Genomic DNA, 20,668 nt, shown 5'->3' with positions numbered 1-20,668 from the left:
AACATAAAATGTTTCTAATGAAGGGGTTATTTATCACAGATGTTTCCTGATTCATCCATTTGACCAACGGGCTCTGAGAGTACACATGAGCCCTCTGATCATCAAAATTAAATAGAGATACAACCAATAGCTACAGTTTAATAGCAGATAGGAAATACAGTGGCGATGTATGGATACGAGATGTATAGATTGCATCAGTAAGCGGTCTGTAGAGACTAAAGTGAACTATTTCACACCCTTCATCAGCCAATTGTCCGAACTACTACATAAAAGCAACGACAGGAGACTTCTATACAAACTGTCATGGCAGCACCAGGTAGGAGAGATGACCTAAAGGTATGGCTCTCCCATCCTGACCGTGAGCCTTAGGCAGGGTGGGAGGTGTGTCTAGAAAACCCGATTCTCAATCAGACAGGCAAAAATAATTGTCTGCTTGTATTCTACTTTGGGCATTTAGTGAAACTCAGAAAAAAATACATGCACACACACACACACACACACTCACACACACACCCCATGTTCTGATGCTGTGTCACGGCATCACCTTATCAACACTTTCGCTGAAAGCCTTACCCACCCTTTCTGGAGGGGGGTATATCCCAAAGCACATTGTAAAACCCACCTCCATCTATCTTCATACGGAACCATGATGCTGCTCTAGTCACTTCTAAATATTTGTTATGGCTGCCAAACTCCCCATCAGGCTTCCTCTTTCCAGGGCGGAAATGTTTTCCCTCTTAGAAGACACTGATGACACTTGCGTTTCTCCCATGTACTTGTCCTGTTCATGGCAAGAATAACTTCTCGCTCAAACTCACCATCTTCCATTCTAAGTGTGCCTAAAGAGAGCAAGCCCACTGAACAACCTAGCAGGATGAAATATCAATTTGTTTAAAGAAGAATGATGTATAAAGAAACAGTGAGAATACTGAGTATCTATAGCACTCTACTTGTTAAGTAATGCTGTTCAAATTGATGAACAAATAACGTGAAAGAAGTGAATATAGGAGGCAAAGGATCAACTCATATTAATAATTTGATTAAATTCAACTGTGGCTTAGCATCTGTAGAAATGGCCATTAGGATATTCTTCTGGTGGGTATCTGGTGTAAAATACACACACGCACACACACACACAGTCATTCACGGCAAAGGTACAGAAATGATAGAAGCAGATGAATCACATAATATGTTACCAATAGGCTCGTGGGAAATGTTTCCTGGCACAATTCACTTAATGAGAAATGGAATAAAACAATATTTAAAAGGATAAGCCAATTTTTTCCTAAGATATTCAAACAACAGAAAGAAAAGGCTGTTCTCAAAAAGACTTCCAACAGAAAATATGCCTTAGAAACATTTTCTGGAGGCAACCAACTTGATCACAGATTACCCAAATGCTCAAAACAGAATACTGACATTTTATGAACACATATATTCCTACAACACAGATTGGAAATGAGGGTCTTTGGAGAGGGAGGCCCCTCTGAATACTTGTAAGGGAAGTTTTGTCAGCTAAAACCACACACAGTTCACAAATGGTACTCCTGAAGGGAGTCAATCGAAAACCAGGTAAAATGACTACAACCATGGTTAACTCTTCACAGAGCAGGACCGTGATCCTGGGAAGGGAAGACGATTCCACCTGTGTGACAAAATCCTTCGAACCCTACCAGTTCACAGAGACAGCCTCTGCCCCAAGACAGGGAGCTGCACTCGTCACCCCTCCTCCCCAAACGTGATGTGGAGCCTGGTTCCCAACCCCAGCAACCAACTTAAGCAGCAGCCCTACTAGTAAAGAGGAAAAGAGAGGCAGAGAGGGTGTGAGGGAAACACCCAGAGAAAGACAGGGAGAAACACAATGAAAGATTCTGGTGTACATACACTGAATGGAAAATAAAACAAACACAGAGCCCCTCTACGAGACCATTATGGGGGAGTGGAGGAGGGGGAAAAAAGCGCCTTTACACATGCCAACAAAGACAGCATCCTAAATCACTGGCTTCAACACAGCATGGCCAGGGAGTTTGGAGGCAGATTCCAGGGCGGACACGCTCCAGAAACCCAAAGGCTCAGATCCCAAGCAGACTGAATAAAGCACAACCCAGACAAACTTAAGAAAACAAACAAAAAAAGAAATACTGAGCACACACCCCTACATACATGTTTTTTCCCTCCCTGTTACAAAACAGCTAAATGAAAACTCCAGGCATGGGAGTGCCTACACAAAGGTCCGAACACTTGGCCTCCAAGGGGTCCCAGACTCACGACACCACCACCGGACGCAGACACAAGAGAGATACAAGTAAAGAAAATGCAGTTTGCAATTTTAAACTCCGGGCACCCAGGCTCGGAACCAGGCAAAGTATTCAGAGAGGTGCAGACAGAGCGGGACGCGGGGCGGCTGGGCTCCGCAGAGAAGAGAAGGGCGCGGATCCACCCCTCCTGTCCGAAAGCACAAGCCCCCTCCTCAACCCCCTCCAGGGTCCAAAGCGCAGCCCAGCGATGCGGGCACCCAGTCCGCTGAGCCCGAGCCGGGGAGGCAGCCACCGAGGGAAAAGCGCGCCTTACCTGCTGTAAGTACATAAAAGTCAAGGCACACGAGAGCTGGGGACACATGCCCACGTTGGGGAGCGCCACGCAGGTGGCCCCCGTCAGAGGATGCTGCATCGTGTCTCTCTGACGCCCGCCGAGCAGGAGTGGGGACGCTCGCATGCAATCACGCGGCTCTTTGCCTGGTCGCTACAATTTTTTTTCCTCCTTTTTAATTTTGCTGATTATCTAAGTCAAACCCCGGTGGCCGTCCCTCCTCTTCTCTCTCTCTTTCTCTCTCTCCCTCCCCCCCGCCGCACCCCGCGCGCGCCCGTCCCTCCTCACTGGCTTCCTTCCCTTCGGGTTTGCTAGATCCTGGCGTTGTTCACCCGCCTGAACTAAGACACTCCAGAGGGCCAGGAAACTATTTTGTTGCCTTCGTGGTGGTACCCTTTTCCCGGTTTGTTGGGCCTGCTTTCTGATGCCCCGCAAAGTGGACGATGCCCCCACCCCACGCCCCCCACCCCCCGTGGAGATGACAAGACAGGCAAAGGCAACTTGTAGGGAAGGGGGGAAGGGGGTGGATGTCCTCCTGTAGATGCTGGGGGGTGGGGTGGGGGGAGAGAGCTAAGGGCGAGAGAGAGAGAGAGAGAGAGAGAGAGAGAGAGAGAGAGAGGAGAAAGGAGAGAGAGAGAGAGAGAGAGAGAGAGAGAGAGAGAGAGAGAGAGAGAGAGAGAGAGAGATTTTGACTCACACTGAGGCTCACTCCGTTGGTGCTGATGCTGTGTGCCTCCTCATTTGTCAAATGGGTCCAGGGGCAGGGTTGGTTTTTTTTTTCTTCCCCTCCCCTCTGCTTTCTCTCTCTCTCTCTCTCTCTCTTTCTCTCTCAAACGACTCACCAAAATTCAAATTGTGTCTGCTAAAAATCTCTGCGGGGCGGGTGAGGAAGCGAGAGAGCGCCCCACATCGCCAGCATCCGGGGCGAGGGGGACAATTAATGCGATTGCCCAGCTGGGACCCAGACTCTTAGATTTTGGTGGCGGTTTGTTTGCCCGACTCGTTGGCAAATAAACACAGAGAAATGGGATCCCTCCCCCCCCCACCCCCCCGCCCTTCGTAAGAGTGCTGAGAAGACCCCAGGGGCTGGGGGCACAGTGAGCTGGGGGCTGCGGCGCCGGAGGCAGGGCGGATTCTGGGGGCCCCCCACCCCCGGCTGCGCGGCGAGGCGGCGATGCGCCCCCGGGGTTTGGGGCGCAGCTTTCGCTCTGCGCCTCGCCTCGGCTGTGCAGGCAGCGAGCGGCCAGCACTGGAACCGGCTGGAGCCGCTGAATGGGAAACCGCCCTGGCTGGGGTGTTAAGTCCAGCCTGTTGGACCGCGCCAGCCCCGGCTGAAAGCGAGGGGGCTTCTCCAGCCCGGAATCCTTGCTCTCCTCAAATTATACATGCACAGGGTGGGGAAGTCCGTGTCTGATAAGCCATTACTCTGTGGGTTGCAGCGGGCAAATTACAATGGTTTATTTTATTTTTTTTTTCTTGCCTGGCCAGCCCTCCTTGGCCAAATTAGCATTCTGCTCTTGCAGAGGGGTCTCCCCCTTCCCTGTATTTTATGAAGTAATAATTATTCATTAGTAGATTTCGTTAGTCTTTATGCAATAAAATAGGATGTGATCTGCAAATCAAAAGAAAATATTAAGACTCTAACGCATCGTTGGTCCCCACAGGAAAAAAAAAAAGCACATTCTTGATTCTTGGCAGCAGTAAAATCACCATCAGGAATAGTAGCCATATTTTTTGAAATAGATTTTGACCCAGTGATTGGATTTTCTTTTATTTTTCAGGGCAAGAGGCTGTCCGAACATCATCTTTTTTGATTCTTGGGTTCCCTGCGAGAAAGCTGCCTGGGGGCTTACGAGGGTCCTGCAGGACGCAGCACATCCTGAGAGTGACGAGAGGACCCCGCGAAGGAACATCTCTGGCAGGACCAGGGGATGGCTTCAGGGGGATGTTTCCACTGACCCCTCCCAGAGGCTCATGGAGACCCTTCAGCCAAAGGACAGCTTCTGAACTGAGCCATCAGCTTGAAAGGCACAACTTTGCAGGCTAATCAAATTGCTTTCTGAAGGAAAGAAAATTAATTATTCCACGGTTCCATTTTTTGTTGTTCTGTTTTGAAATGCCATCGATAACTATAAAGTCTTTGCTATGCCAACATCAGGCCCAGACCAGGCTTTTTTCCTTCTACTCACTTTGCAAAGCCAATCCTTCTAACACCATGGGACTGACACATTCCATCAATTTAGAGGGGGCACCCTAGCAAGTTTAACACGAAGCAGAAGTTGAGACAGGGGTGGGGGGTGGGGACTAGGAGGGTGTGGGCTGGTGTTTTACACTGCTGGGGTGGGGCAGTGTTTAGTTTGAAAAATCCTTGCTGTTGTCTCACAAATCACATTCATTGGACAAAGTCTGATGTACAAATAAACTGCTTTGCTCTTTTCTTTCTTTCTTTTACTTTCTGCCTGTTTTTTAATTATTTATTTTTATTGTGCAATTCACAGAATTAAGGGGAAAGCCACTCTACAAAACATACCCATGTATATAAATGAATATAAATAAAAGGTCACAGATTCTGCCTTTTGGCTCCCCATTCTCCTTCCCATGCTTTTCTGTTTGTTGTACTGACAGGAGTTCACCGTGCCTTCCTTCATTTTTTTTTTCTTGCTGGCATTCGAAAAGCTTACAAATGCCCCAAGAAGAGGACAGAATTTTCCCTTCAGCTCATTTTCATAAGAAACACGATAAATAATACATGGCACTTTAATAAGACCTTATCTGAATGGTTTAATGAAAAACAAATACATTATGTAAAGAACCAATAACTGCTCTCAGCTGCACTGAGCCAACACTGGTTTTCTGGTCCGTTTTCTCTCCAAAGTGGAAAACCCTCAGCGGCGACTGGATTCCTACAGACCTGTTTTGCAACAATGGCTCAGACTTGCCCTTAAACCTGGGTCTTCCCAGTCAGGCATCTTGGAAGTCTGCAAAAGGAAACCATGGAATCCAGAGCTTCTAAATTCATCTCAAAATTATCTGGAGCCATTCTTTAGACATCCATGTCCAAACGTGCCTGCTCAAGTGCATGCGAACACCATGGCACGTAGAAATAGGCATGTCCCCCACCCCCAGTGTGGCAGCCACATAAAGGATCACGCAGGAAAGATTTTACAGCTAATATCAGTGCACGTTAATCAGGAACAGAGCATCAGATGACCCTAAATCAAAAGGTAATGTCGTATCTGCAAATACTGCTCACTTGATGACAAAATTCTGCCAGCCTTTCAAGCAGCATCTGGGGAAGGTGAATTTGAATTCCATCTCAAAAGAGACTGGGAAAGAGCCACATCAATGCCACTAGCCCCAAATGATTCTTCAGCATCAATAAATGGGAGAAGTGGGGAAGGAAAATACTCTTCTGTCTCTACAAAATATCCTGGGCACTCAGTATCACTTGGGTGTATATAGTGCATGCACGTTCAAGGGTCACCCTCCTGCCTTTCAGCCACAAGGACCCTTAACTGAATGGTCACACATACCCTGTAGGAAGTAGACAGTGCCAGAAAACCAGAAATCAGCTAAAAATTCCTTAAGCAGAGGCAACTGCTCAAGTTTTCATTTGACTCACACAACAGTGTTGGTAACTTTTTCCTTCCCTCAAATTTACCAGCTACTTAAAAGAATAAAATAAATCACTTCCATTTTCCTTTTTCTCTTTCATAATTCCTTATTATAACTTCCTAAGGCTGTCAAAAGAGCAGGCATTTCCCCAAAGTGGGATATTCTACGGGGGTTTCCATGTCCCAGAGCAAGAAAAACTCCAGTTAGACAGAAAGCAGGACTTCGTTGTTTGTTTTTTTTTTTTTTTTTAACATTTATTCATTTTTCAGAGACAGAGAGAGAGCACAAACAGCGAAGGGGCAGAGAGAGAGGGAGACACAGAATCCGAAGCAGGCTCCAGGCTCTGACCTGTCAGCGCAGAGCCTGATGCAGGGCTCGAAGTTACAAAGTGCAAGATCACGACCTGAGCTGAAGTTGGATACTTAAACGAATGAGCCACCCAGGCACTCCAGGACTTCTTGATCTTAAATATAATTACTTGTGCTGGGGTTAGCTCTCTGACAATGTCCAGGAGTGGCTCAGAAGTATTTTTCTCTCACTTCCAAATTTTGATACGGGCAGCTCCCTAGTCCAACATTCAGTGATATGAGAAAGTATCTTCAGAAGACCTTATCTCTGCCACAAGCACTTTGAGTCACCTACTTGTTCAAATACTTGGAGGACACTTAGTGGTTGACTGCTGTCCACGCTGTATTCTAGGCAGTTTTTTCATCTGTAAAATGGGGCTAATAATGTCTCCCTTGTGAAACTGAAACGGGTCTCAGAATTTTTTTTTCCTACCTAATTCATGGACTATTACAATACAAGCTTAAAAACAGTGGAGACACTGCATGAAATTAACAACTTAAAAATTGTTTGCCAAGTTAGTACATACGCGCACACAAAGACACATGCGCACGCGCGCGCGCGCGCACACACACACACACACACACACACACACACACCATCTGTCATCATCATCATTTCATAAAGGAAAGGGCATTTTATACCAAAAAGTGAGAAGGACATAATCTCAAAATAAAGGACAGCCCTTCAAATTGATTAAATTTCAGTCTATTAAAATTTTCACTAAATTGCCCTTAATTTTCTCATTTAGCTGCAGTCTGTTGAAAATGTCATTATGGAATCAGATGAATCTGTGGATCAGCATTTGGGAACCACCGAGATAATGAATGTAAAGCGCTTCTTAGCACGAGCTCTGGCACACCAAGGATCAACAATACGTGGGAACCGTTGTGGGGATGCTTGAAAACAACAAACAGTCATACTCCTTAGGGCTGAATAACACCCTCCTCACCCCAACAGCCTCACTGCAGCAAAACAAACCAAACACTTTGCTCAATTCTGAGTTCCCTGAGCCAGGGAGCCGCACGCCTCTCACAAGGGGAGGAACCTGATGAAGGTCAGACGGGTTGAATTTGTGGGATCCTCAGAGTTTATTTGCTTTCCTCAATGACATAGTGGTTAGGCCCTGTTCATTCCAGGCCACCTGAAATACGATCGCTATGAGGGAGTATTTGGGAACTCCTTCTGGCTCATATGAGGGCATGCAGTATACTGTACGGGGGGGAATACATCCTCCCGAGTCTCACTGCCTAGGCGTTCAGTCCTGGCTCTGTCTCATGCTTCCATGGCTGCTGTTAAATATCTCTGGAGTTACAAGCTCTTAAAACCTCAATTTCATTCTAACAGGGAATGATAATAATTTTGCCTTCCTAATTAAGTTGTTAAAAGATAAAATAATGTAAAACACATGAGTCCTGAGATCGGTGCCTATCACCTAGCAACTACTCAGTACACACTAGTAACTATTATCATTGCATTACTTTTATTCTCAGTCTCTGAGTAGTTGATGACACAGACATTCCTCCTCCTCCTCCTCCTCCTCCTCCTCCTCCTCCTCCTCCTCTTCTTCTTCTTCTTCTTCTTCTTCTTCTTCTCTTCTTCTCCTTCTCCTTCTCCTTCCCCTCCTTCTCCTTCTTCTTATTTTGTTTAAAATTACTCAGACAAGACCAACAAAGTCAATCCATTTATAAAACAACTAACTCCAAATGCATTTTTTGGAGAATTCTTTCAAATGCTACAGCACTTATGTGAAAATGTGTGGACATTACGCTTCTGCCACCCAGGTCTTCTGAGTAGAACCGTTTATTTAACCTTGCAGATGCATCAAAGGAACACAAACTTTCATATTAGTCTTGGTCAACGAAATTCTTCGACAGCTAGATCTCATAAAATGTCATGTCTTTCACTACTTTTTGAGGACTGACTAGGGTAACACATGCAAAGACGCTATTTCTGGCCAATATGGTTACTCTATTGTTTTCTGAGCTTCCCTCAACCCTGGAAAGTAGGTTTTTATTGCCCGACTTTACACAAGAAGAAATTGAGGCTGCACGAATATATGTACACTTGGACCTACTAGTAAGGGATGCAGGCAGTGTTTCGATCAGGGCTGCTGAACAGAGAAGGCAGAATATATTATTTCCATCATCACGCTATCAAGCAGTAGAGACACTTCTTAAAGAATCATCATTGTCATCATCAACATTTTATTCATCATTGTTTGCAACATCTAAACCTAACGAGCACTACTCTGAAGGATTAGTCTGTGTCTATACAGCTGTGAGATTTCCTCTTTCAGGAACCTATCAGTCACTCTGGCCACCAAACTTCAGAGTATGGAATTTCCCTAGCTTTCTAGTCCCTGCTTGTAACTGAAGGGGTAAGTCCCACCCCATCCACAGTCTACCTTAAGCTCTTCTAAATAAATAAATAAAATTTAAAAAACAAATACAATTTTTTTAAAAGAAGAAAAGGAAACACTCTCATTTGCCAACGCCTTTCCATCACCTCCTCTGACAAAAGTTGCAAGCAATACAGGCAATGTTCTATCAGAGCATTCAAATGATACCCCTCAGGAGAGACCCCAGACACAGCAGACAGAACCCCAAATGTAAAAATACCAAAGCAAACAAACAACCTAAGTTCCCATAGGAGCCTTCCTGAAATAATAGGTTCCAGGAGGTGATGCTGAGGGAGAGTGCAGTGTTTGGCACTTGAGAGGGTGGGAGTCTGTTTCCAGTGTATAGGACAGAATGTAAGAGCGTGGGACAAGGGACAGTAGGCGGAAAAGACAAAAACAGCTAAGTGGTGATTTCTCCTAATGAACAAGTGGGTGGGGAGGTCTACTTTGGGAAGCCTCCACACCCCACCCACTCTCTGTGTTGTGACTTTCTGGATGGAACTCGAACAAATCAGAAGGCAAACAAACCTTGCAGAAGGTTCTATTTTTCCTCTGTAATAAGCTTGGCTACGAGGTTCTTTGACCCCATAAATGCTCAGAAATATTTATCTTTATGCAACATGAGTCACCTTAAGCATCTCCTACTAGAAGTGACTTCACCTCTAACATCTCAAGTTCTGGAAAAATCCCTTTTGACCTTAACACGTCCAAGGTCCTGTCTTGGCACACAGGCAAGAGCAACCACAGGGATTCTCAGTCCCTGGCGTTATCACTGCACCTTCAAAGGCAGCTAATAGTTGGTGGTGAGCTAGGAAGGATGTCAGGACTCAGAACAAAATTGGGTCAGTCTGAAAAAATCGAACGTACATAACAAATGGATCAGATACTCAGCAGAAAACCATCCTGGTTCTCAAGATCTCACCTCACCAAACATACAATCTGAAAACCCAGGTCTTCTTAGTCCCCAAACTCCAATTACCATTTATGTGCACCTCATACTCTTACAACCTCACCTGACCTGCTAGCTCAGGGTTTTCTACTCCCTGTCTCCAGACTCCATTGCAAGAACCCACATATAAAGCTCAGCCCCTCATCATGTTCTGCAACACATCCACTCATAAAAGGCATGTCTGAGTTTAGTAGACAGAGACTGTGGAACTGTAAGGAAGACTCAATGGGAGAAGAGAGTCTCATCTTAGAAGTACAATTCTAGGAAGATTGGTGTGTATCATATCCTTGCAAAGGTCACTGAGCTATTCTACCACCGTTGACTTTCGTTCAACTCTCCTGGTTCTAGACTTTCTCTGTCATTCTCCTTTTTCCTCTTCATCTTCCCAGAGGGGACCAGAGAGATAATTCTCATTCCTACTTCTTTGTCCCACATTTCCTGCTCCTTGAAGGGATTCCCCTCCTAACCCAAGTTTGTATCAAGCCATTTCCCAAAACAAGACAGTACTTTCCAGATGATTTCCTGTGTCCATTATTAAAAGAAGAGCATTTCTTTCACCTGATTTCAGATAGAATAATTTGACGCTCTTTGAGCACAGTGACACATAGGAGAAAAACTATATGTTTCTCTGGCTGGACCTTCTTCCGTGCTTCCGTGACAGAATTGTCATGTGCTCCATAAACACAAGATCTTGTCTGGTGTCATCTTGTGCTTTGTTAGCTCTCTTAACTCATGTACCTCAATTGTCATCACCTTGCATGACCCACATCATGTCACGGCTCTGCTACTCTTCACACACCTGTGAAGGATTTGTAGCAATCAGACTCCATGCAATCCTAGTCTCTGTGGTTCTGACCTCTCCTCACTGGCTACCCATCAGGAATGATCACGTACCTTAAAGAGCCCCTGCATGTGTCATTATGAAGGTCCTATCCTCGCTGCTGTTTTAACATCCCCCCTAAACAAAATATGTGCACAAGCTTCTCTTCCTCTGTGGCCTTGCCTGTTTGTTAATGGAAGCACCTCCCTTCTATTCAGTTAACCTTGAAACATCAACATTTGCCCTTCATACCTCCCTTTGTTGCTTTGAATAGTCAATTGATTCCCAAACCACATCATTTTTAACTCTCTCAGCTCCAGCTATGAGGCCTCTCTTGATTTTCCATTGCTGCCGTCCCAGTGCCTCACATTATTCTCTTTAGCCTAGATTTAAAAAAAAAAAAAAAAAAAAAAGCAATTCTTCCCTAATTGGTTCCCTTGCTCCCAGTCTCGATTCTTCCCAACTCACACTCTACATGACTCCATGGGGGAATTTTAAATAGACAAAACCAAACACATCAATCTTCTGCTCAAAAGACATCACTGACCCCTCCCATTGCTGAGGTCATGATATTAAATGCTTTACACTGTTACTGTAGCTCCTATCATGCTACATAACTAGCACTTTCTTTAATGTGCCTCCCTTTTTCCAGATTCTGGTCACCTCATACCTAGTCTTGTAATTGCTTATGCCCAGTGCATATTAATACATGGGCAAATATATGTTCTTTGGCTGAGACTGTTTTAATGATATGAGTGTACAAATCCAGGAATACCCAGGGTGTAATTAAATAATCCCAGAATGAAACATGCATCTTTGCACATTTTGCAATGTCGAGATACAGAAGAGGATGGCAGTACGTGTGTGTGTTTCCTTTCATCCTCCTAGGGGCAGTGCTGGCTATATACTGATAGCACTGTGCTACCCATGAGGATCCTGGTGAACTCAGAGGGGATAGGTCAGCTTCCTCTTACAAATGGGTCAGCCAGTGTCGACAGGGAGTTTCCTGTCTACTTGCTGTCTACCTCCTGCCACCCCATCCTTTGCACACTGACATGCATACATCCCATGAGAACTTTATTTTTCCGACTAAATGTTGCATCCATATCATCTTAGAACACCACCTGGCTTAATGTAGTGGGTGTTTATTAAATATTGGTCGAATAAATGAAAAAATTTAAGAATGGCAGTACTAAACTTTTCTACTTCCATGGTCCTAAGGTCCATCTCATTCTCACTAAATGATTCATTCATTCACTGCCTCAATATCTATGTCTTGAATGTGCCCAGCACAGTGCCACTGACCCAGCAGACACAATGATCAGGATACATAGAGCAAGAGACAAAATTCATATTCCAGATTAACTTGATAGTTTTAGGTCATCTGGTTTAGAAAATTACCTTTTACAACTCTATTAGCATGTGATACAGCATTTCCTCAACATTATGCAACAAATGAAAATACTGAAGTGAATTGGATTATCAGGCTAATTGAAAACAGTATTAGTTATCCATACTCCCAACTTCAAATATTGGTGTTCATCAAAGTAGCCTCATTTTTCTCACTGACTGGCTTTATAATAAATGTTTCACATGTGCATTTATAAAATTCATCTCTACTGTGCCCCTTCCATCAGTGTTATAAATGGAGTTTCAAGTAAATTTCTTTGTATAAGGGTTACTACTGGTATAAATGTGCTTATGTGTTTGAGAACCATTGGTTGCCTTGGAACACTGTGAGGCTGAGATCGTACATTTTTCTTCCCGCAAGGAAAAAAAAAAAAAAAAGAATTAAAAGGGCATGTTCTGGGGCCAAAGAGTTTAATCTAACCATATATTGCCTTTTTTATAGTGAAGCGGACGTAAAAAGACGTGGAGGCAGATTGCCAGTTTCCAATCTTGAATCCGTTTTGTAACAGCTGGCTGACTTTGGCCAATTACTTAAATTTCCTGGGCCATGGGGTCCTCATTTATAAGTGGAAAAAACATTTTTTTTTCATAATTTGAGAAACACATAGGATACACATAGGATACACATAGGGTAATATACGTACACTGCTCACTACAACCCCTGGCACCTAGCAAGGGCACTAGGGGAGCTAGTTTCATAACTGCATGGTGCCGATGGTGGTGGTGATGGTGGTGATGGTGACGATGTTGATGAGGATGATGGACATGGTGTTGGTATGAATGACAGTGATGTGGCTGTTGGTTGGAAACACACAAGTAAGGCAATATAAATTGGCCTCTGAGGGAAAGACAGCTCCATTCTCTCTACTGGAAAGCAAGGGAGCCATTCTTTTCTTCTCTTGCAGCAGAGCCCACTGCTAGCTCACGATCCTGCCCTTCTTTCTTAACTGTAATGTTTCCAGCTAAGGAACCTTGCCTCTTCCTGCTTTCCCTCCTTACAACTGGGCCACAGACATCTCTAAGGAGAGGATGTCTCTTGTATGGCAAGCAGGAGCCGACACCACTATTCCTTTATGTTAATATTTTATGAACTCTTTAGTGAAAACACCAAACGACAGGGTGCTGATACTTCCTCTAATATCGCTTAGATTCTCAGCAGGCTTCCACCCTCCCTTTCCCAACTCCTGCCTCTCACCAGCCAAACCACTCCAATATTTTTCCCTCAGAGACACTGTCATATCAAGATCCACATAATTCCAAGCAATGTCATAAAAACTAATAGCAGGGCTGAGAATCATGGGGCATTTACTGCGTGCTAGGTGTTAGGCTAAGTATTTTACTTTCTTTATCACATTTCATCTACCCAGAAATCCAATAAGAAGGTAATTTAACCCCTCCCATTTTACAGATGAGGAAACTGAGGGTAGGAAAAGATAGGTGACATTTGAATCCATACGCTCAATGCCTAGCTCAGGTCAGTATGATTTCCTTGCCTTTACCCTACTTTATTGCATCATGCACTTCTGAAAGTGAGTTTTAAGGCAGAAGGTCTGACAATTTAGCAATTGATGTAAGAATTCTCTCAGAGTTGGCTCTTTCTCCAAAAATTAAATCAGATTACAAATTCACAAACTAAGGTTCAGGTTCTCCCAGACCCCTGAGGGCATCTTAAACCAGCACAGGTACTCCTGTTGCCATGGAAACCTGGGCCAGGGTAGAAAAAGCTCAGGCCTTGACCGAATGCCTGAAGGAGGTCTAGGTGACTGTCTTTCCCCTTTTTTCCACAGGGCTTGTATACAATGGATCTCAGTCAGCAAAAACTCTGAGATTTGCTTTGGCGTTCTGGTCAAACAACCATACCAACAACTAGTCTGTTGCCTGTTTCATTTGGACTACATTCACTGATTTTGGAAACACAGCTAGGGAAGAATAGAAGGGCATATAGAAAATAGGGGGATGGGTGGAGTAAGATAGAAGCCCACATTTATATGGTATGACCCCATGTATGTAAAGTCAATCTATAGCTATAATTTATAATCTCCACTTCTAAGTTTATCATCTTCTAATCTGAAGTTATGTATCTACATAGATACTTACAGGCTTCCATGAAACACCCAAATGTTAACAGTAGTGTTGAGACTAATGGCGACTTTTATTATTTTTTTTATTGCTAACTGCATTAACCAAATTTTCTGTAATGCACTTGGGGTACATTGATGATAAGGTATAAGGTTTTTCCTCCTCCTCTTCCTTCTCCCCCCCCTCCTCCTCCTCTCCCTCCTCCTCCTCCTCCTCCTCCTCCTCCTCCTCCTCCTCCTCCTTTAAGTGTCCCAAGGCAGAATAAAAACCACCTCTTCCACATCACAGACCAGGTCAGAGCCTTAGCATGGTGAGAATGGGGGCACAGTCTGCCAGAAATGAGCTTTGACCTCCTCACTATTCTAGTCCTTTAGAGACATTGTGATGGGGAGTCCAGAAAGAAGCAGAGAGCGCCCCTGCATAGCTCTTGAGCCTTGCCACCCTCCATGTTAGCCTAATTATAGTCACCAAAGAAGTTTCTTCCTCGTCTCTCCAGGTCCTGTGTGACAGCTCATCATTCCAGTGGCATTTTTGTCGGGAAAACCTCATTTCTATTTTTATTATGAGGACTGCTTGTCTTTACTAGCTCTTTGTACATAGATCAAGACATTATGAAGACCTGCACTTTCCTCAGGCAAATGAGAATTACTAATTTTCTCTCTCTATTAAGTACTGTGCTATCTCCATCAGCTTTAGCAATATTTATTTCACATGCCCACCATGAGAATCCAGGGACAGGGTTAACCTGTTCAGTGCCACACATCTCACACTATAAAGGCTGCTATCATTTATGGACTGTGCTCACTGTCAACAGAAAAAGTAGTCATTGTAGCTTCACTCTTAACCTATGGAGACAGGATCTTGTTTAGTGTACGATGTCCAAATTCTCATCTGCTATTTTTGAGCATAATCACGAGATGAGCTTTTCTTTAAGGGAATGAAGTGAAGACAGAACTCAGATTCCTGAAACCCACATAAAAATTGCGTGATGATCAAGGTAGAAAGGCATGAAAGTTGGGTCATGTGACCCTTAGCCAAAGTCGTATCTGATAATGGTGATGGTGATAAACATTTACCTAACAGCAGAAGTTTCTCCATGCTGAGCATTCCAAAAATGATTTACATACATTATTTTACTTAATCCCCATGCCAAAATCTGTATTCATGCATTCACTCATTCATTCCTTACTTAATTCATATATAAATATTTATAGAGTGGTAAATTATGTTCTAAGGATTGTATAATTCTCCCAGTATACAGTGATTAGACACACAAACAAGCAAAGAGACAAACAAACAAACAAAACTCAGTCTATTTACACTGAAGGAACTAAAAGTCTACTGCCGGAGACAGATTTTAAAAATCAATCAGTTCCTTATAAAGCTAACATCACAACAATTTTACTCTTGGGCATTTATCCCAAAGAAATGGAAATTCAGGTTTACACCAGTATCTGTACTGCAGTTTTATTTATAATAGCTAAAAATAGTAATCATTCCAGATGTCCTTCAACAGGGGTAAATAGTTACACTGTGGGACATCCATAATGTGGAATATTACTCAGCAATTAAAAGGAAGTATCGTTACACAATAGCTTAGATGAACCTTCAGAGAATAACGCTCAGTAGAAAAGTCAGCCCCCAAAGGTTATGCACAATATGGTTCCAATTTTGAACTGTCTAAGTTTTAAGATTAGTATTTGCCAGGTGTTAGGAATTGGAGGAGGTAGACCTGGTTATAAAAGGACTGGGGAAGAATCCTTTAGGGATGGAACTGTCCTGGATCTTGACTGTGGTTGGGGACCCACAAATCTACGCATGTGATAGAAATGCATGGATCTAAATATACCACCCCTGCTCAACACACACACACACACACACACACACCCCACATTAATGCAAGTATAACTGGGCAAATCTCCATAAGATCAGTGGATTATATCAATACAAATACTCTGGTTGCGATACTGTATTACAACTTCTTCCATTGCTACCGCCGGGGAAAACTACACAAAAGGTACATGGAATCTCTCTATATTATTTCTTACAACTGTGTGTGACTCTGCAATGATCTCAATAAAAATTTCCATTAAAAAACAAATTACACAGTTGATTCTCTAAGACTAGTTGTGGTAAATGCTATAAAGGAAAAGAACAAGATTTCACAAATTTAAAAAAGGAAACTATATATAGCCGGGGGCTGGATTTAGATTAAGGGCGAGGGAAGACTTTTCTGAACAGGTGGCATTTCATTGGGCAACTGAAGGATGAGGAGTTGGTGAGGAGAAAGGTGGGTGGCAAAGTGTTCCAGGAAAGGAAACAGTGTGGCAGAGATGTAGAGAAGGACATGCATGCTCACGGAATAGGAACACAAGCACCATGGAAAGGAAGAGTCCAGTGTAAGGAGGCAGGAACCCAGGATGAGGACCAAAAGTGAGTGAGTGTCTTAATCCTGTGCAGAACTTACTATTCCACATGTCTTTTGTTGCAGAAAAGTGAGGCTTAGACCATCATCATGTCACAAAGCTAAGAAGTATCCCCCTTAGGACTGAACATCAAAGCAGTAACTGTGTCCACTATCTCCCCTAGAAAAATCTTTAAACATATGCTTGCTGTTTGACCCGGCAACGCCACTCCTGGGTATTTAGCCAAGAGAACTAAAAATGTGTATTCACAGAAAAACCTGTACACAAGTGTTTATTGCAACGTTTTCAAAATCAGCAAAAACTGGAAAAACCCCACAGATCCTTCAGCTGTTGAATAAACAAATCTTGGAGCATCCACAATAGAATGCTACTCAGCAATAAAAGGCAAGAATGGACTATTGATAGACACAACCGCATGGGCGAATCTCAAATTCATTATACCGAGAGGAAGAAGTCAAACTCAAAGGCTATCTACTTACGATGCCATTTATAGGACATTCTGGAAAAGGCAAAACTAGAGGGACAGAAAAGAGACTGGTGATTTCCGGGGGCTGAGGCTGGGGACTGACTACAAATAGACCCAAGGGAGCGTTTTTGGAATGATAAACATGTTTGATATCTTGATGGTGGTGGTTGTTACATCACTGGATGCTTTTGTTGACACTTGAAGAACTATATGCTAAGAAGGCAAGTTTCACTGCATGTAAATTATACCTTGAGAAGCTTGACTTTGATAAAATGACTGTATGGGATGAGCACATATAGATTAAAGCCTGAGAAGACCCCTTTTCACTTCTGGGAAGCTTTGGGCAACAGTATTAGTCTTATTTTCAGAAGATGCAGTGAAGGAAAACTGAATGAGTATACAGGTTCCGTGGAGTGTGAGGCAAGGATGACCCACTCTTACTATTCTCAAAATCCATAGATGGAGCAGGTGGACTCTGTTCTGGAAGGCAGAACACCTACTTATTTTGCCAGGTTGGGGAAGTAACCTAAGTCCTCTGAAACACGGGAATTTGCTCATTTTACAAGGAAGGCAAGACTGAGTGGCGCAGGACAGCTAAATAAAGTCAAGGTACACGTTGTGTTTTTCCTCATCTTTGCAGAGGACCAAAACTGTATGCTCTGGGGTCACAGAAGTCACACTCAAGACCTGGATTCCAAAGTCAGTTCTGATCCACAGCAGAAACATCCTGCTCCAAATGGAGGTCCAACCATGGAGGGAACCAAACACCCTCACAACATCCTGAGGGCCAGCAAATATACCAACATCTGCTAATACGGCCCAGTTTGCTGCCATGGATCTGTTCTTACCAGGCCCATGGGTTTCTCAACGCTCTTACCCTGTGGGGGTCATAACGAGCTGAATGATCAGTTTCCCTTTCAGCTTTTGTGAGCCTTTGGAGGCTAGTTCTGAAACAGGGATAGAAGGCTTGGCCATTTCTGGAAGTTGCCTTTCGTTGTGAGGTTTCACTTTCAAGAAAGATGAACTGAGCCATCTCTGGGGGGAGAGCTGGTTCACGTCAGGCAATATTAGCATGAGCTGGCATCTTACATCATGCCTGGCCTGCTAGCGAAGCAAATGGGTCTGATTAAAGTCAGCCTGACTCTCACCCGACCTCTGGGCCAGACCACCCTTCTTTTCTTTCCCCATAACACTTCAATTTTATCTCCAGTACTGCCCTTACCATAGCATACGTTCATCACACCTTCCTCCATCTGGTTTCTGAGTGCCGGTTTACCCTAAAGATGGTAAGTGCCACAGGACAGGACTGGGCTTCTTGGCCACGACTACCTGAATACTTGGTTCAGGCCTGGGTATGACAAGAGTTCAGTAAATGCTTGCTGAATAGATGAATAATAGAAAGCCTGGTGTACGCACAGAGAAATGAATTCAAGAGCAAACCCCCAAAGAGACCACCTGGTGAAAAGTAGAAAATATCATTAACTGAAAACAAGACATTTTCGAGAAATCCGCATTTCAGCTTTACCAAACAGACACTGTAGCACTTCGCCCAAGTGACATGTTATATACAGAGAATATGCAGCATTTTTTCCTATTACAGTGAGGCTTACTCAGTAAGTCAGAGAGGTTAGACCTCAGCACGGGGTCCCCTATGGTCAAAGATCCATGTTTAAGAGAGAGAGAGAGAGACAGAGACAGAGACAGAGACAGAGACAGAGAAATGGAAAGAAAATATACATTAAGAAAAAAGAGTCTCCAGAAGCCTTTGTCACATTTACAATCAGAAAAAGTAGTAGGACTTTTTATCAGTCCCTCATCAGTATTTATATTTTAAAATCCAGCTCCTAAGAGAACCATAACCAAATATTTTTTTAAAGAAATGAAACAACACATAATCAAACTTTAACTGTCTCCACTCTTTAGCCCTGGTCAGAATAATTCTCTTTCGATGAGATAAATTTAGTCTGAGAACAAGACAGCCTTGGCCCAGCTGCATAATTCACTGGCAGCTTTAATCTCCAGAATGAATATTAGTGTGCACTTCAGGTTTTATTGCATTTTTTTAAACAAATGATATTTTAAGTTCAAAGTGAATGTATTATGAGTTGGCAATTTGTAATATGTTTTCACTAAAAAGGAAATCAAAATAAAATTCCTTTAGACCTTCTGATGCGAGATGCAGACTTAAGAACAAACTGAATGTCGAGAATGTAGGGTAGTAAGGCAGAAAAACAGAACTCAACACAAAACAGATATAGTCAGTAGATAGTCGTGATCAACTTTTAATGCACTGTACAAGAATGGATGAACTTCCTTATAAGAACATGCTAATAAAACAGAACAAAGCTGCACTGTGCAAAGGGATCTATTTGGTCAATCATCAAAATGGTTTGCCTTCAAAAGGTCCAGCAACCCGTGGTTTGTAAATGTCAAATACATATAGGAGTCTTTATGCAGATATTTTGGTCTTGGGCAACTTTCAGGTTCAGATATTTACAGTCATGACACAGGTTCAATGGAACATTGCTATGTAGCTGGTAGTACTTGAAAATTCAGTAAAAAAGTGTCTGAATAGGCATAGGTTTGCATGTGGACGATTGGTTGAGTCAATATATCAAGTATCGCCACATCAACCATTTCCAACTTAAAATTGTGTCTGTGGAATTTTCCTTAGGGTTTTAGAAACTAAGCAGAACTAAACACCAGTCTGATACATTAAGCTATCCCTTTAGCTATGTATGCAGTGAATTGCATGACAGGTTATGCTGACATTAATCTGTGCTGACCACCAATAAGGAACTGGCAAAGGAGTCTTGCCTCTTGTCCCTGAAGTCTTCATCTGTCTAAATCTTGGTTTTTCTCTACCATTTTTCCCTCTTAATAGTTCATATCCTTCTTCCCCAAGCTGATGACCCTGTTATGAAATGGGAACGTTTCTAGAAGGAACATAGCTGCAAATGATTCCCAAACTCTAAGAGGTGGCAATTTTTATTTTAACTGGCCTATCAATTTCATCCTAACTAGTATTCGCATGTTCCGCGTCCTCAGTGGTGGACTCAGCTTCCTTGTGATTTGCTAATTAAATATCTTGACTATTCTTTGCCTAAATAAGTCTCAAGAGTATGATTTTCGGATGAATTTCTGCTCTGGCAGACCCTTCTCAAGCTTCTTGGGCATTGAAGAAACCCTGCTGTTAAGATCAAGAACTAATGACCGTCCAGATTTAAACACTCATATTTATATTACCATTCAGATTATGTTGGTTACAAAGACCACTAGTTACACTGACTGCTATAATAATCCTAACTATATGGTGTCCAGTGTACCTTCATCTATAAGGACAGCAACCTTTGGGTGGCTCAGAGGAGTTTTAACCATCCCAGCCAGAGATGGGGTGGGAGATGGGGAAGGCTTCCAGGAAAGATTTCTAAGAGGAGGGGGCATCTGAGAAAAAAATCACACGGGATTTTCTCTGAGTAGCTATATTTGCATTGCAGTGAATATCATGATATTTTGCTCCTAATAATCCATCCTCATCTTTGTTAATAACCAACAGATACCATTCCTC

The 20,668-nt window shown here is 43.2% G+C and overlaps 1 protein-coding gene across 9 annotated transcripts in view; it reads right to left on the bottom strand.

Annotated features, from left to right (window-relative positions):
• RBFOX1 (RNA binding fox-1 homolog 1) overlaps positions 1–20,668 on the bottom strand; it is a 1,462,962-nt gene that overhangs the window by 375,504 nt on the left and 1,066,790 nt on the right. Inside the window, exon 1 of one of the 9 annotated variants that reach the window (XM_030301005.1) lies at positions 2,572–2,774. The exons of the other annotated variants lie outside the window; for them this stretch is intronic. Within the exon in view, the coding sequence (XP_030156865.1) occupies positions 2,572–2,715 (144 nt within the window). The 5' untranslated portion in view covers positions 2,716–2,774. Of the gene's footprint in view, positions 1–2,571; positions 2,775–20,668 lie in introns of those variants that run through there. 9 annotated transcript variants of the gene reach the window in all.

The sequence above is a fragment of the Lynx canadensis genome, chromosome E3 (genome assembly GCF_007474595.2).
Source record: "Lynx canadensis isolate LIC74 chromosome E3, mLynCan4.pri.v2, whole genome shotgun sequence".
Lineage (NCBI taxonomy): Eukaryota > Metazoa > Chordata > Mammalia > Carnivora > Felidae > Lynx > Lynx canadensis.
Note: the sequence above shows the minus strand (reverse complement) of the source record. Positions and strands in the feature narration are given on the sequence as shown.